A 15,954-nucleotide genomic window follows, 5' to 3' on the forward strand; every position below is an offset into this window, starting at 1 on the left:
AGACAGTGGGATTTGCAGCAGGAAATTAAAAGTGAGAACTTATGGTACTGCAGGGGAGTTTGGTCAGTGAAAAATCTATTTTTAATACTATACATTATTTTTCGCTGATCTCATTCTCAAGGATAGTTTGAGATCACTGTAATCAGTCTATGTGCATATTTTGATTTAATTTGAGGATGCTATTTGGAAGATAATTAGTAATAAAATAAATTAGAAAATGTAACTGAATGTTAAGAAAGGGACATTTTTGCAAATAAGCTTTTGATAAAAGTATGCAAATAAGCTATTGGCAGTCTTCATTTTTACCCGCAGTTGTGACTAACCTAGGACAGTAAGTCGAGCGGGACGGGACCTCATGGCGGCCTGGATGGCCTGGCACTCAAACACAGCATCATCCATCAGCTCCACCCTCTGGATTCGCAGGTGGTGCTCGCCAGTTCCATGATCCCCAACCACAGCATAGCGAGGATAACCTGGAAAACAGGGAAGTTGACTGGTTAATGGCCCAAGACCAGCAGTGACACTGCTTTAAAAATGCATTTTGTGTATTTTTAAACGTTTCGAGGTAGATAAAATCCAGGGAAATTGCAGCTTGTCAGTTTCAGAGTCGCACTAACCGAGCACCTAAATTAAAGAGTTTTTCATGACAGTGTAAGGTAATCCTCGAATGCCACAGGGAGTAAGTGTTGGAGGCTGATGCAACAGTGGCTGTTTGTTAGCAACCACTGCGATATCAAAGGACATCAGTTGAATTTATTGTATATTATTTGTATCTGAGATACAGGAGATTTCGTCTGCTTTCGTGGATGTGTGGAAAACAATGAAAAGTAGCAAGTCCAAAAAAAGGCTTTCAACCCCTTCTTCTGCAAAGTTAAAATATTGATGACTTGTTTCCCTCAGGACAATAAAAACACCCAATGTGAGACAAGAATCTGCACATCTGTGACCTTTCTAAAATAAACGAAAGATGAGCAGATGTGTGAATCTTTCTGCCGGTTTTGGTGAGACTTTCTGCCGGTTAGGGTGAGACTTTCTGAAGGTTGGGGTGTGATTTTGTGCTGGTTGGAGTGAGACTTTGTGCTGGTTGAAGTGAGCCGCACTGATGATTGAGGTGAGATGATGGTTGATTGAGGTGAGGCAATCTGCTGGTTTTGCTATAATATGTTCAGCTGCTCCTCAGGCGTCCTGCTGTAGGTGTAGTACTTAGTAAGCAGCACACAGAGCCAAGAAGATTGAGATGTGTTCTACTGATGCAGAGGAACGGTGATTTGCGGTTTAATAATACATTCAGCAGGTTGTATTTCAGGGAAAACTGACTGTTTTACAACAGCAAGCAGATCCGAGGGCCTTTAAAACCCATCAGCAGACTATTTCCTTGGAATTTGCATAAGGAGCGAATGCAGAAGCTTGGTTTGTCACTATAGGAAATGTAAATTGGGGAGGAGACGTTTGATTGTGTCATACTTTACGGTACATTTCACAAGCTCTCCGTGTGAACGTCTTTAATGTCTCTCAGGAGGCAAATACTTCTAATTATGAGAGATCTGCAATTTCCAATGAGACCCCTAAAAAGTGCTGTCATTGCTGTTAGTGCAGCCTCTCTTTCCAAGTCAAGACAGTAATTGATGGCTGATGGGTGATACGGATTTAATAGCATCAGAAGCTGATCTCAGCGTATTTCTCTACAGAACGGAGCGCTGTGCATTTTCCCCTCAATTTAATTCAATATTGCTTTTTATGTGGCTAAATTTACACCTTCAGAAGTGATCTCGCTTCAAGTTCCTGCTTCCAGTCTCCACAGAGCAGCCATTTGAATCTTTGCCAGTGAATGACCTGTGGCAGAATATTGATTTTTACAGCATCCATCGATATGATTCATGTTCGCTCCAGAGAATTCTCTGTGACATAATCGTCATGCACCCTCTTGCTCTCAGGGCACTCAACACCAGCAAGTCCATTTTCTATTTAAAGTGTTGTTGGCTCCGAAAAGCATACGTGTTTCAAACTGAAAGGATTCAAAACAGCATGTATTTTTGTGGTTGATTGGGTTTATATAACTGAATCCACTTGTTTAGAGATGTATCACCCATTGTCAATTTGAAAGGGCATCCCGATATCACCTATATCTTTTCGAGTGCTGTGTGGTACGAAGTCCAACCTATTCCCAAACTCTACCACGGGGCTATTACTGCAGCCATCACTGTAATCTACAGCAATGAGGCTTGAAAGAGGGATGTGCTTTAACATATTGCTGAAGAAAGGAGTGAAAAATAGACTGGACTGGACTAATGGCTTTTAAGTCCTTGAGCCTGCCTGTTGAAATCACTGTGCCAGAAAATGCCAATTATTGCCTGTTGCCTCATTGGATCCCATTCACTTTTAATAGACCATGAAGTGTCTCTCATTTCCCCTATTGAGGAGAGAGCAGCAGACGATTATGGTGCAATGTGTTTTATCTGCCCACATACAGCTTTTAATTTCTCTAAGTGAGTGGGAGACAGAAAATGGGCAGGATGAACCAAAAAACAAACATTTAATAAGCCATCAAAAACAGACTGTGCCCAAATCAGCTGCACTACATTGGAAAGTTGTTTTGAAGGTCTTACCAAAAAGATGATGAGATACGTTATGTAAAAGGAACAGCCTATGTTGACACTACATGATATAAGTGGCCAGTTATTTACCTATTTTTGACCTAATTTGTTTTCTGTTTGAGAATTTGTGTTGAGAGTAAATAAACTGGAAATAAAAATGATATGTTTAATATCTCTGTAGTTTATTTTAGATGTCACAGAGATTAAATGGAGAGCAAACAGAGACTTTCGTTTAAATCTCCTGCTCTCAAAATGATGTCTACTTGAGAGATTCAGAAGTGATCCCAAAAGTCTGCAATCAGAAATTTCTCATCAAATTCACTCAAAATACAAAATAATAGTTATCCTATCCCATGTTAATTGTACTCTTACTGTTTGTTACAATTGTCAGTGGCAGTCTGAGAAATCGTTCAGACTCGTACTGAAAACTCCATTAAGTCAACCTCTGGGCAATACAATTAACCTTGGCAACTGCCAGGTTACAATTTAAGACCTGTAACGTGAACATAGCCAAATCAAGCACTGTTTATGGTGTCCGCCAGTCAAAGCAAATGAAGCTTACGGAGTCATTTTAATGGCCATTGACTTGGTTCGATACTGTGTTTATTCCTGATGAGAGATTGATGGGTTTGTTGCAGGCGGCATCTATTGCCACTTAATGCCTAGCTGCAAATCTTGAGGTCTTATTTCTCAGATGGATGCAGAATATATGCACTGGCTTCTGAAGACATTACTGCTTTATCAAGCAATATGAATACACAGTCATTTGCAAACGCTACTTAGCAACATGGACTCTACCGCAATGCATTGCTTTGACCCAGGCAGGCTCTTATTTTACATACGTCATATCATAATACAATATAATGTGCTATTTATTTGTTTGCTTGTTCACTGAGTGGGGCACACTTAAAAGTCACACACACACACAAACCCTCAATAAAGCAAGTAGGCTTTGAATGTGTGAGTTTGAAATCAGCAGGGATTTACTTCCTACAGTGATCCTGTAATAAAGTGAAGGAGCAATCCTAGCTAGTCTTTATGCAAGCTGACGCCAGTCAAATAACAAACAATGATTAACTGTGATCTAGAGATTCAATCCACCCACCTGTATCATTATCTGAGCTTGGCCCATACAAATGCAGTTCTTTATGAACCCAGATTTGTGTATTCTATCAGTATGATGCACATTTCATCTCTCATCTGGACACCTCTTAGATTAAGATATCATTATATAAATCATGCACGGTTCACCCAAGAAATGCACAACAGAGGATGTCAGAGAGAAGAATGGAATAATTCTGTCATTGATCACAATGAATCCCTAAGACAACCCACGTCAACCAAAGCAAACAATATAAAATAGCCCTATTAGAGTTAATGAATCCATCAGGACAGGAAAGGATTAGTCTGTATGTCGGATCGATGGAAGGGGGAAAGGGCCGTGAATGGAGACGTGACGCAGTGATTAATGGTTCGAGGGAACAAGTGAGTGTATCTGCCTGTCGGCTCAAACAGAGCAAATGATTGAGAGAGAATGTGATAATTACATACATGACTGTTATTTTCCTCCATTAGCTTTGATTCTGGGAACCAAAATAGATTCAAGGAACCAAAATATGGATATATTTTGTAGATAGCAGGGATGGTACTTGAGTATTTAGATTTTAAAAAGATTTAAGGTAACATTTTATTTTGATAGTATTCATTAGAGTATTAGTAGACTGTCTGCTTAATATCTGCTATCACTTTATTCTGATGCTCCCCAACAGACTAACTGACTAACTAACTTTGCAAGTACATGCCAAATTATTCTACTAACCTGAACTCTAACCTAACAATTTACTAATACTGTTTGCATGTACTTGCATGTACTTATATATATTTATGTGACATGAGAGTTATGACGCTTGTGTGATGTCAGTAATGGGCGCCGTGTTACGTACACATATAAGCGTCACACATTCGTAGCTCAGGTAAGCGACTCCCCTCTGGGGTGCTGTCTCCTCTCCTGGCTGGGTTTGTGATTGGGGTGAAGCATTTCAGGTAGGAAAAAGTGATGTATTGGCAGTTAAGAGTTGATGTGTAAACGCTAACAGGAGTGTTTTGTTTAGGTAGCTTCACTTTCCATTTGCTGTTCCCCTCCCGTGTGGCTTTGTCACTCCGTAAGCGAGTTTTATACTCGTATGTGCGCATGCCCTCTAATCTTGCCTTTTACGTTGGCGTGTTACCTTCTCTTGTCGGCCTGGTACGTATGTTTAATTAAAATCTTATGTAATTTCAGCATTTGGCAATGTTAATGACTGTTAATATGGCTTTAGGGCGTTAGTGTATAAGAACGTACACTGGATCATTATTCCTTTTAAACCGAGTGCTTGAATGTGTTGACTAGTCAGTTCCGCAACGACCTGCTGGTAAGTGCAAAATCTCTTTGTTCGTAAGTCTCGACGAATGATTTTGCATGCCGTCTCTTTTTAATTGTTTGTTTAAATTTTAGGAGAAAGTGTGGCTTCGCTTTCACGATTATATCGCTGCTTTGTTCCCACGAGGAGCACACGTCCAGTGTGCTGTCTTCATCAGGATCGCTTTTGAGCGTACTCCCGTCTATTGGGGCATGTGGAATATTATTATTTTTTTCTGTTGTTTTGGTTTGTGTGGTTGAGCTCTTTTCTTTAAGGGCATTTGTTTATTTTGTTTCATGTTGTGTTTTTGTTGTGATTTACTTATTTTTGTGTTATAACTCAGTGGCTGATTCCTTTTCATTTTGAAAAGAAACCATTTATCTTGGGTGTATTGAGTATTGTTTATTTTTCTGATTAGTCAGCTGACCTTATAATTTCAACTTAATTTAATTATTGGTTTGATTTAATTGGCTTGATGGTTGTAGCTGTCTTACCATTTTCAGATATCTGTTTATTTTTTCCTATTTTTGTTTTCTGATGATTCTTAATGGTTTAGTAAACTTAATCTGAAGTCTTTCTTTTATGTGGCTGTTTGGTTGCAAAATTTAACATTGTTACTAACTTATGTTTGGCGTGTGCGTGTGTATTCCTCAGGAGCTGCAGGTTTACTCGGGACGAGGGCGTGTGACGTGCGGTGGTGGTGTTTCTCACGGATTGCAGTGCTTTGCTGTATGCATGAGATCTCACATTAGTACAAGTGTGTGTGGCACAAACTGGATTTGATCTTTCACCTAATTAACCTGAAGTAAGGTTGTAGCCCTGTGGATTGTCGTGTGTGTGTGTGTGAGTACGTGTGTGTGCCCCAATCTGTTGTTAAGCACTGGATTGTTATTTTAAACTGATTAAAATAAAGCACTTTTTGTAACTTTGTACACAAGTCTTTGTCTCCCATTTATAACTGCCTTGGTGGTGAACCTGTGTAGCCTTTAGGCATAATTCCTGGGGTGAAACTCCCAAGGTGGCGTAGTCGGTGCTTTGGTAACTGTAATTGTCTCAGATGCCACATATATATATATATATATATATAGAGAGAGAGAGAGAGAGAGAGAGAGAGAGAGAGATTTCTTTACTAATAGTGTAATGTATAACATGGCTGCAAAACTGGATTAGTATCAGCTACTGAAATTTTGATGTTGTAAAAATCTTAGTAGAAAAGGACATTTGACATTGCTCTTTGAGTGTTGCTTTCTATGGATTTTTTCTTTTTTGCTCTCCCACAAAACGTTGGCTTTGAAGTGAGCAGCACAAATCCGAAAGCTACTGTTTGGATTACTGATGTGCCAAGTGTAAATAAAACAATGCATCAAAATCGGAATCAGCATTCTGCTGTGCTCTTTATGTCCAAGCATGCTTGTGCAGTCTCCCTGTCTGGTTATGTTTGGAAATTCACGTTTGCACCAGCAATCCACACAATGCATATTCATGACTTTTATTTGTTTGTTTGTGGCAGCATTGAACTGATGTCTTTAATTAGAAGCAGGAGCAAAAGGACGAAGAATGTGGGGACCGATACGAATCAGCCTCTTTTGTCTGCTGATTTATTAAACATATTGTTTGCGATTTCTCATTTTAATCAATGTTCTCCCAAATTGAAACAGCACTGAATGAGAGAAGCCTCTTCCATGAATAGCTGAGTAGGCTGATATTGAAATGTGGAGCTTTGAGCTGTTGTAGTCGCCTCTTTTTTTATGTGTGCAGCTGCTAGCTTGGAGTGCGTAGTCGTAGATGTGTCAATTTTCTTTATTGGACGCAGTGTTACTTGTTGACGCAGGCAAGACTGATAAAAGGAGCAGCTGTGCAGTTTTATTCTGTAAAGTGTCATTCATGTAAAAGCAATGCACCTCCGCCCTTGTACCCGAAGCTTGCTTTTAAAGTGCTCTTTTGTCTAAAGCACGGGCTCTTGGCAACTCGGAAAAAATTGCATGCCATAAAAAAAGAGAGACGGAGAGAGCGCAGGACTTCATTGAAATTCTTCATGGCCCTCTGAGCGCTGGCCCGCCATTGATCCGCATAAAGAGCTAGATGGGGCTGGCTCGCCTCGGATTGGGTCGGCCCTCGGCTCCCGGCCGTGACTGTTAAACTGCAGCTGATGTGCCGTTAAGTGCCGCTCTCTGTCTCTCTTCTCATAATCGTGAGTCCCGCAAGCGCAGAACCTCTTCTCACCTCCCAACCCCCACCCCGGCTTCAATTCACCCTCTCTTCCTCTTTGACCACTTTTAAAGCTCTTCTCCCAGTGTTTACACTGCCAGGGCCCAGCTCCCAGGAGCCTGATAATGACAAACTCGGGAGCGGAATGGATTTATCAGGGCTCAGTTGCCTATTGGGGTCTAATTAAAGGCCAGTATCAGTGTCAAAAAGGCACAGAGCAGCAGCCACCAAAGGTCAGAGGCAAAAAGACCTGTGATCTCCAGCGGAATACATATTTAATTGCAAGGATAAGCCCAGCAACTGTTTTTAAAGAGGCCAACTGGGCTTTACGTCATGCTTTGCGCTGGAAATATCCCAGGACGCTTGGCAGAGCTGCATCTGTGATAGAAAAATGGAGTAAAAGGTTGAGTTCCCCTTTATGCGACCCATCGAGTTTATGGAATCATGCTAGAGTCTCTAGGCCTTTGTTAATCTACACTTTTCAAAGTGATGCTCACACCTGCTCTTTCCAAACTGCGCTGTAATCCAGGAAATCCAATGTAAATGTCATAAAGAGGGACCAACTGTTTCTGATCAACCTGACTATGAATAAGTTCGTGATGTTCAACGTCTGTAGGTGGAAGGAACGAGAATCCAATGGTTGTTAGCTTAAGCAATTAACCAAACAAGCAGCACTTTGCTAGTCTAGAAGAGCCTCACACTTCACAAGCTATTAACAGTTAAAAGTACTTAAGAGGTTATATTTTAGTTGCTCTTGTCCTTCTGCGCCTGGCACCAATTCAACAGTTTTTAAAAAGCAATCACACCCTCTGGCTTAAACTTGTGTACCAAAGTCAGCTTTAATTACAAAAGCCTTGTTTAAAAACCAATTTGGTTATTTGAGAGGCAGATGAAGACCGGCTGCTAGTTGAAGTGTAAAATTCAATAAAATTAGCTGGAGCTGTGGACACGTTTGCCTCTCGCTCAGTCACTAGGGTAAATTGTTTGCATTTTAAAACAAGCTTATTTGACCATAGAAAGACCGTTATGAATGTTCATGCTGACATTGACTAGCTTATGCAGGTTAGTGCTAGTGTAGCAGATGACGCTTAGTAGGTTTGGATGGTCGACTGGCATGATCTTTCCTGTAATGATGGTTAAGCAAGCAGAACCTGATTTCACCAAGTGCAATATGTTCCTGGATCAACATTCCAATCAACCAATCATATTTGAAGGATAGATTTACAGTATGTGTCAAGTTTAGGCTTACAACCAGGGTTAGGTGCTTCTACATCAGTATAATTCACCTATAATTTCCATCTGATTTTAGGGATAATTTATGGGTATGGTTAGGTTTAGCGGTAGGGATATGGTTATGATAAAATTTTCGGACAGGATTGTTGTTCCACACACAAATCAGAACATGCATCTTTTGGGGACGGTGAAACTTGTCAACTGGCATTGTTTCATGTAAACCTGGTAAGGATCATGATCCAGCATGACCGTTCTTGTTAAGTTAGTAAAGTTGCTTGATTAGCACAGCCTTTCCTGTAAAGTGGTTAGCAACGTGGTGTTCAGGCCCATTCTCAGGTTATGTGTTTCCTTTAGGTATTTCCTTTTAAGCTATACCAGCGTGGTCTTTCTGGTGAGGCTAGTTAAGTTGGTCTTTCTTGAGGAGACGGTGAAGCTTGTCACCTGTCGTTTGTATGTACCTGGTTAAGCTAGTTAAGTTGGTCGACTAGGGCAGTCTTTCTTGTAAAGTTGTAAAGCTAGATGACCTGCATGGTCGTTTTTGTGAAGGTGTTTAAGTTAATCAAGCAGGATGGTCTTACAAGTAAAGATGAATGGTTAAGAAAATCTACCATGATGTTCTTTATTATATATTGTTGATTGTTAAAACTACATAAGAAGCTCAATGGGTAGATTAGCATCAAAATCATAACATAAACTGGTAACATTTTCAGTAGAGTTTGTTAAATAATACTAAACTGTTTGCGACTTTATTACCTGCAAGATCTCTTCCGACGCCCAAAGCGAGGCCATCTTTGATCCACAGCACAACACCATGGTATCCAGGGATGGAGCAGGGTAGCGTCACAGGCTGACCAGCCACGACTACCAAGTCCTGAGGCTGCTGTGAGAACACGGCATTCACTCCTGAAACAAACGAGACAGAAAGAAAGAGTTAAACATTAATGTTTGAACTACAGCCTTGTACTTGTGCAGCTCTTGTCTCATACTGAGGTGTCTTAAACACATCAGATCCATTATGAAATGGTTAATGTTACATGACCTCATTTGAAAAATGTATGCATTGAATAACTCTTAAGTACTCAAGTGTGATTAAAACGCAATGTTGAAGTGCACTAAAGGCCTCTCTTCAGCCTGTCAACATTGCATCTTTCACACATAGAAAAGTACATGAAGCAAATGAAGTTAAACTCCATTAGAGATGAGTGGTCTGAGAAGGCTGTCAGCAATAACGCAAGACGCCTCTTAAAGAAAGGTTTCACGGATACGAGAAGGAGTAAGAGAAGGAAAATAGCTGCTGTATTCCTGTATCTTTCCACCGGTGGGCACAAAGATACCAGCACCTGTCACTCGGGCGGTCCAGGTTTGACTGGTTAGCATTGGCAGTTGGCCCCAAAGATTTCTGTCTCCAAAGGGAATCTAGTTAGAAGACAAATGTCTTGTATTTCAAACTCCAGTGGTACATATTGCATGTGTAGTCACAAACACGCACATTCAAAAATACAATGGTTGACATCAGCTATCAATTTTGCAATGAGTTGTCTCACCGGAGAGATGACGAGTTTCTTGCTGGCAGTACTGATAATAATGGGAGTCACACTGGCAGTCATGCTGAACTCTGCAGCTGTCCCTGATGTGTGCCTATCTACAATTGAAGAAGATGGCTCATATTTCTCATTACACTTTAAATCTCAGTGTATGTCTTAATCAATACTCATTTCTGTGGAACACATACCACCCTCTGTTTCTTGATGTACTGTATGTGTGTGTGTTTCTAACTTAGTTATACTTTACTAAAAAGAAATGTCCCCAGAAATAAGCAAAATATATGACAAAACAGCCTTTGGAGGATGTTGATTCCTTACAAAAAAAAAAAAAAAAAAAAGTACTGGGGCCGGTGCCACTGTACAGAGATGGAATCAGATGGTAATATTATGTTGCTCCATATTATTCAGGGCCAAAAACAGTATACATATAGTAAAGTGGTTCATAAAAAAATCCAATACATTTATAAAATAAGATTTGCTTTTCCCCCCACCAAATTTTAATATTAAATTCATATTTGCATAGCACTTTTCACAATACACATCATTTCAAAGCAGCTTTACAGAAAATACATGAGTCCACATTACAATTTAGAGTGATCTGTCATCTGTTATAGGTAATGTTAGAGTTTAGAAATGGATATTTTTATTTTCTTCTTTTTTTGCTTTACCTTTGCATGTCAAATTAAAAAGTTAATCTTTTAAAATAATTGAGAACGTTTTCTTTTCCGCTCTGTCGAGCAGTTAATGAACACAAGAACCTGCCGTATGCGAATGCACACTTCTGATCGGTGTGTTGTGGACATGAAGCTAATTATACAAGGTTGAGACTGACTCATTCAGACGCATATGAAAATATGTAATTTTGCACATCCCTATTGGAGTTAGGGTCAGCCCGTACTCTGTAGTAACCAATTACCTTTATTTGAAAACAGTTGGAGTCTATATGCAAATTCTCTGCTAGGGACACATCTGTGTGCGAATCTGTAAGAAATGTGCTAATACCTATAAAACATGACATTTTCTAGATTAATGTTAAATTAAACACACAGGGAGGAAATAATTAATTGCCAGAATCCAGCAGCATGTCTTTAATGCTGTGAATTCCATGGATTAGTAAACAAATCAGTCATACCTCTGTCCTGCCTCCAGTAAAATGTGATGAATGGCTTGTTAAAAGCTAAACATGAGACCACAGATTGATTTATACAAATTCTCCCTGGCGAAACCCAACGTCTGCTGCTCCAACAAGCCATTATTAAATCAACAACTGCAAAGATGCACTATGAATTCTTGTAAATATATTGGGCTGTTCATTTTTGAAGGCTAGCAGGCTTGCCTGGACACTTCAGCGTTTCTCATTCTGCGCTGTAAGCTGGTTTATTTGTATGAGCGTGTTTGTGTGTGTTTGCTGTGAAGGTCCTCTGTTGATTACTCGCAGAGACTGTAGATGTAGGAACTGTGAATCGCAGCAGACCCGCTTCCAGGCTGCCGAGAGACATCAGGTTTCTGCTTGTCTTGTCACATTATAGGAATACTGAGTGTAGATGAATGTGTCATTGTTCTTCTTTCTTTTCTGCTGTCTCTTCCACTGCGAGATGTGCATTATCGTATCGTCCATTCTGTGCAGTAGCCGACCCCTCTGCTGTTATTGCGCTCAGTGCACTTGTTAACCTCTGACATCTTAACTTCCCTCAAATACCCACTGCACAAATGAGTTTGATTAGGAGAAGATTGACCCTCTCTGGTCTTAGATTCCAACACACTGCTAATTATTATGATGAACGCTGATTATTTTTAATATGGCTAGTTAGAATAACAAAGTAAAAATGTAGAGATTGCTTTTTTTATGAATCCCATGACCTCTGTCTTTAATCCACAATCACAGACGTGCTTCCATTTTAGAGATGCCAGAGATGTGGAAAATAGTGATTTGCCACTGCATGAAACAGAGACAAGAAGTTTCCTCACCCAAAGTATTTATAGCGGAGGGTTCATTATGGGGTTAGATGGATCAAATAGGAAAGTGCGCAGTTCTAGCATATTTAATCGTCAGCCAACAATGCTTACTGTTAGTGCTCTGAATCCTTTAGTCCTAACAGTAGTGGCATAGCCTTCTCTTTGGTTAAGAAATGCCTGTTTTAGTCAGAACATAACTGTTTGGAAATGTTCAAAAACAGGCAATCTTAAAGTATGTGTTTCTGTTTGAACTGACTATTTCATGAACACAAGAGATGCTATGTTGACGAATGAGCAAAGGAGAGATCCAGGCTCTGGCAATGTTTAGTTGTATCGTGGGCATGCTGTCATATACAGTAGTATGTGGCAATATTCAAAGTGGATGGCAATACGGTAGTGCAGCACAACTATGACAAATCATAAATGTCAATTATTGCCTTTGATGTTGTGATCACAATTATTCATGTTGATTAACATAATTTAGTCTTTGGCAAAACCTCAAAAAGAATATCCATTTTCGTTTTGTACGAAAATGGATATATAATGTCACAATGGCTAAACTGAAAATGGATATATAATGTCACAATGGCTAAACTGAAAATAACTTATCCTGTCGGTCAAAATTTTAATAATGATGCATCCCTAATCATAATGTCTGATTTTCCCTATTGAACAGCCCTACTATACTGTACTACATCAGTTCATCCCCTCGGTTTATAAACCTTACTCACAGATTCTTAGATTGTTCCCTCAGTTTAACAAAACACGCACAGATTAATAAACCATACCCCCAAATTTCCAATCTCTGCCCTCAGATTTGTAAACCGTAATAATAATGTACTAATAATAAAGGGCAGTTGTATTTTTATATGCAAATGTTAACACATATCAATATATTGTAACAAATAACTAAAATTTACTAATTAAAGTGTTTAATTTCAGAAACATTGCACTGCATGGTCTACCATTAACTGTCTTTTTCTATATCAAGTAATAAAAAAAGGGGTCTGCTACCATAACTATCAGTGTTTTCACTAATGGGAGTGGGAAGTCTGGTCAGGGAGGTTAACATATCCTTCCTAGTGATCTATTTGCAGCACTGCACCACCTGGTTCATCCACTCGGACAGCGAAACACCGGCCTGCTTTATTTCCCCCAAACCACCTCCAGCGGCAGGGAAACATATGTAGGTCAGTGAAGAGGAGGATGTAGAAGAATGGGTGATGAATAGGGAGGGTTGAACTGAGGGGCTTGAGTTCACCCACTCCGGTGGAGGAATTCACAGGCGTTTCTCAGCGACGCTTCGGTCGCATCTGGCAGTATTCCGCTTCGATGCTCATGTAGCCGTCCTCAGAGCAGACCCTTCCTCTTCTCCCTCGTCTTCTCGCCGTTCGAGGCCGCCAGCTGCACAGTCAGCCGTGCGTGGAGGAGAGTGAAGCGGAGGAAACAGATTCTACTGCTTTATAACACCCTATGAGTCCTCTAAAGCAAACCTGGGTGAGAGAAAGACAATCGAACAAAAACTATTCTTGCTGATTATGAACGATTAATGCTAATGTTCAAAGTACTGTAGCTGGTGGGCCGGAGTGGGCGGGAGTGACACTAATCCTCTTTCTAAATGCTTTATTTAGAGAATAATCCTGGTAAGATGCAGTCTTTTGAGATGTATGAGCTGGTCAGGTGTAGCGTGTGTGTGTTGATATTCCGAGCATGAATCCGGGCGGATCTGTCAGTGGGGTCTGTTACGACTGCAGGCAGTGCCTTGAGGGGCTCTCCTCCCTCCAGCTGCTTACACACACTTCAAATTGACCATGGCGTGTTAGACCTGAATGCTTTTAAACCTGAATCTCTTCATTTGCAGGTACAACTCACAATTCAGGTTAACAAGTTCTGAGTGAATGGAGTGTCTGGACAGCAGTGCCCTATTTTGTTTTTTAACAAATTGCATCAAATTTCATCCTCGCCCTTCCAGGCTACATCTGAGTTGTACCATGCGTGGTTGGGTCGGGAATGTCTTCAAGTGCTCAATGGAGGTCATGTCGCTTCGAATGGTAGGAGTTTCTCCAGCCAGACTTCCTGATGTTGCGTAAAGTCAGTCAGTCAGAGTAAAGCCTACCGGGAATTCACAAACTCCTGGGGGTTCGTGAGGGAACTGCAGGGGGTTTGTGAGTTCATAAGAGCTAATAATGAATTACATCTAATGTAAAATTAAACTGAATGGGGCTGTGGTTTAATTAAATAGCTGTATAGTCTGATTCTCTGCGTGTTAGAGAGAGAAGCGCTCAAGGGTTTGAATGTTGAAGAAATTAAGACATAATTAGTATTGTAACTTAGTAGTCTATTATTATAATTTACAAATACATATTTTTTTATTTTATAGTGTAATTATTCATTTATAAATGTATTATTATTGTTAATACATTGAACTGGGTTCCTACAACACTATGTCAATGTAATGTGGACTGAGACACATGTAATGTGTAAGTTTAACTGTAACATGTAACTGAGAAAAGAGTCGACTTTAGAGTCCAGATACAAAATCAAGATAAAACACGTACTAAAAAAGATAAAATAATATACGTTACTGAAATATTAACTCAAAATCTATACTTAAAGTCAATGTTTCACGTCTAAGGGATTTTCGGCTGACCCCTGCCTCACTAGATTGAGAGTTTTTTTTTCTGAAATGTGTCAGACGGTCAGAGAACGGGTGATAAATTATAAATGATAGTTTTTCATGTACATGTATGTCTTCTCAAAAAAGGAGACAAACTCTGAGCATGTGATTGCAGTACATATAGCTAATCAACAACCCTTCTGTCAGTAAAACATTTAGGATATATAATGTTATATTAAGCAAATTTTTTATGAAAATATGGTTATGAAACTATTTAATGTTGAATTAATGTGTGAATATCATTACTTTCTTAAATGCAAAGTAAGTTCTAGAAAATGACGCAATAGCTTGAAAAGGCTATTTTTTTTTTGACTAAATTTGTCAGGAATCCAATTAATAAAGTTATTTTGTCCTTGTAGAGTATATTTTGTTTTCCACAGATAACATTTGTAGGACACTTTTAAAAGAAAATTGAGGAGAAATTAAGTAGTGATGCATTTAGATTTATCAAACCTGACAGTTGGATTTTGACAAACTTGGAAAATGTATAACAGCGGCATTTAACCAGGCACTATTATTAATACCACACTTTAACAGTGTGAATGTATTGCCACCCATTTACATCATAAGGCCATAAAGAGTGCTATCCCTTTAAGAAAATAGCAGCGAGGTCGATTGTTATTCCCCAGCAGGGAGTTAATTTGCATTTATGTCTCATGTAATATTTGTGATATGCCGTTAAGAGTGTAAAAAAACAAAACAAAAAAAACTGTCATATCCCCTTAACCACCAAAACAACATTATCTGAGTGTCAATGCATCAAGATTGAGTTGATTTACTGTTGGCTGTTATAATGATGATGTGGAACAGATGGCATGATGCCACAGCAGGGGTGTTATTATTACCTTGCAGGTTAGTTGACTATCAAAAATGCTGTCTGAAAAATCATTTATGCAATTAAATATCTGTTGTAATTGGATAATTATGAAGATAATTGCTGCTTGTGTATGTATGTGAGCTGTTGCACATGGGAGAGCAACGAATACATCCATCCATCCATCCTGATGATTGTCACCATTAAGATTTTCTAGGAATAGGAATTCAACATTTCCTGTTCCCGAACTGTGTTATTACGATACTTGTAGTCCACTTATACCTGTAGTCAGTCAGTCCATCCATCCATCCATCCATCCATCCATCCATCCATCCATCCATCCATCCATCCATCCATCCATCCATCCATCCTTCTATCCATCCATCCATCCATCCATCCATCCATCCATCCATCCATCCATCCATCCATCCATCCATCCATCCATCCATCCATCCATCCATCCATCCATCTTTACAGTGTACCTGAGGCAGAGAATTCACATTTACAAAATGATATTCCAAAAATCTAC

The 15,954-nt window shown here is 39.6% G+C and overlaps 1 protein-coding gene across 4 annotated transcripts in view; it reads right to left on the reverse strand.

The window, feature by feature from the left end:
* The window catches only part of kirrel3b (kirre like nephrin family adhesion molecule 3b), a 211,459-nt gene that overhangs the window by 77,240 nt on the left and 118,265 nt on the right, over positions 1–15,954 (reverse strand). For all 4 annotated transcript variants that reach the window (XM_081372332.1, XM_081372331.1, XM_081372329.1 and 1 more), the window contains exons 2-3: positions 9,188–9,337; positions 324–473 (exon numbers count right to left, since the gene is read on the reverse strand). In XM_081372332.1, coding sequence (XP_081228458.1) covers positions 324–473; positions 9,188–9,337 — 300 coding nt within the window. The remainder of the gene's footprint in view (positions 1–323; positions 474–9,187; positions 9,338–15,954) is intronic.

This window comes from Scardinius erythrophthalmus, assembly GCF_964197995.2.
Source record: "Scardinius erythrophthalmus genome assembly, chromosome: 8".
Lineage (NCBI taxonomy): Eukaryota > Metazoa > Chordata > Actinopteri > Cypriniformes > Leuciscidae > Scardinius > Scardinius erythrophthalmus.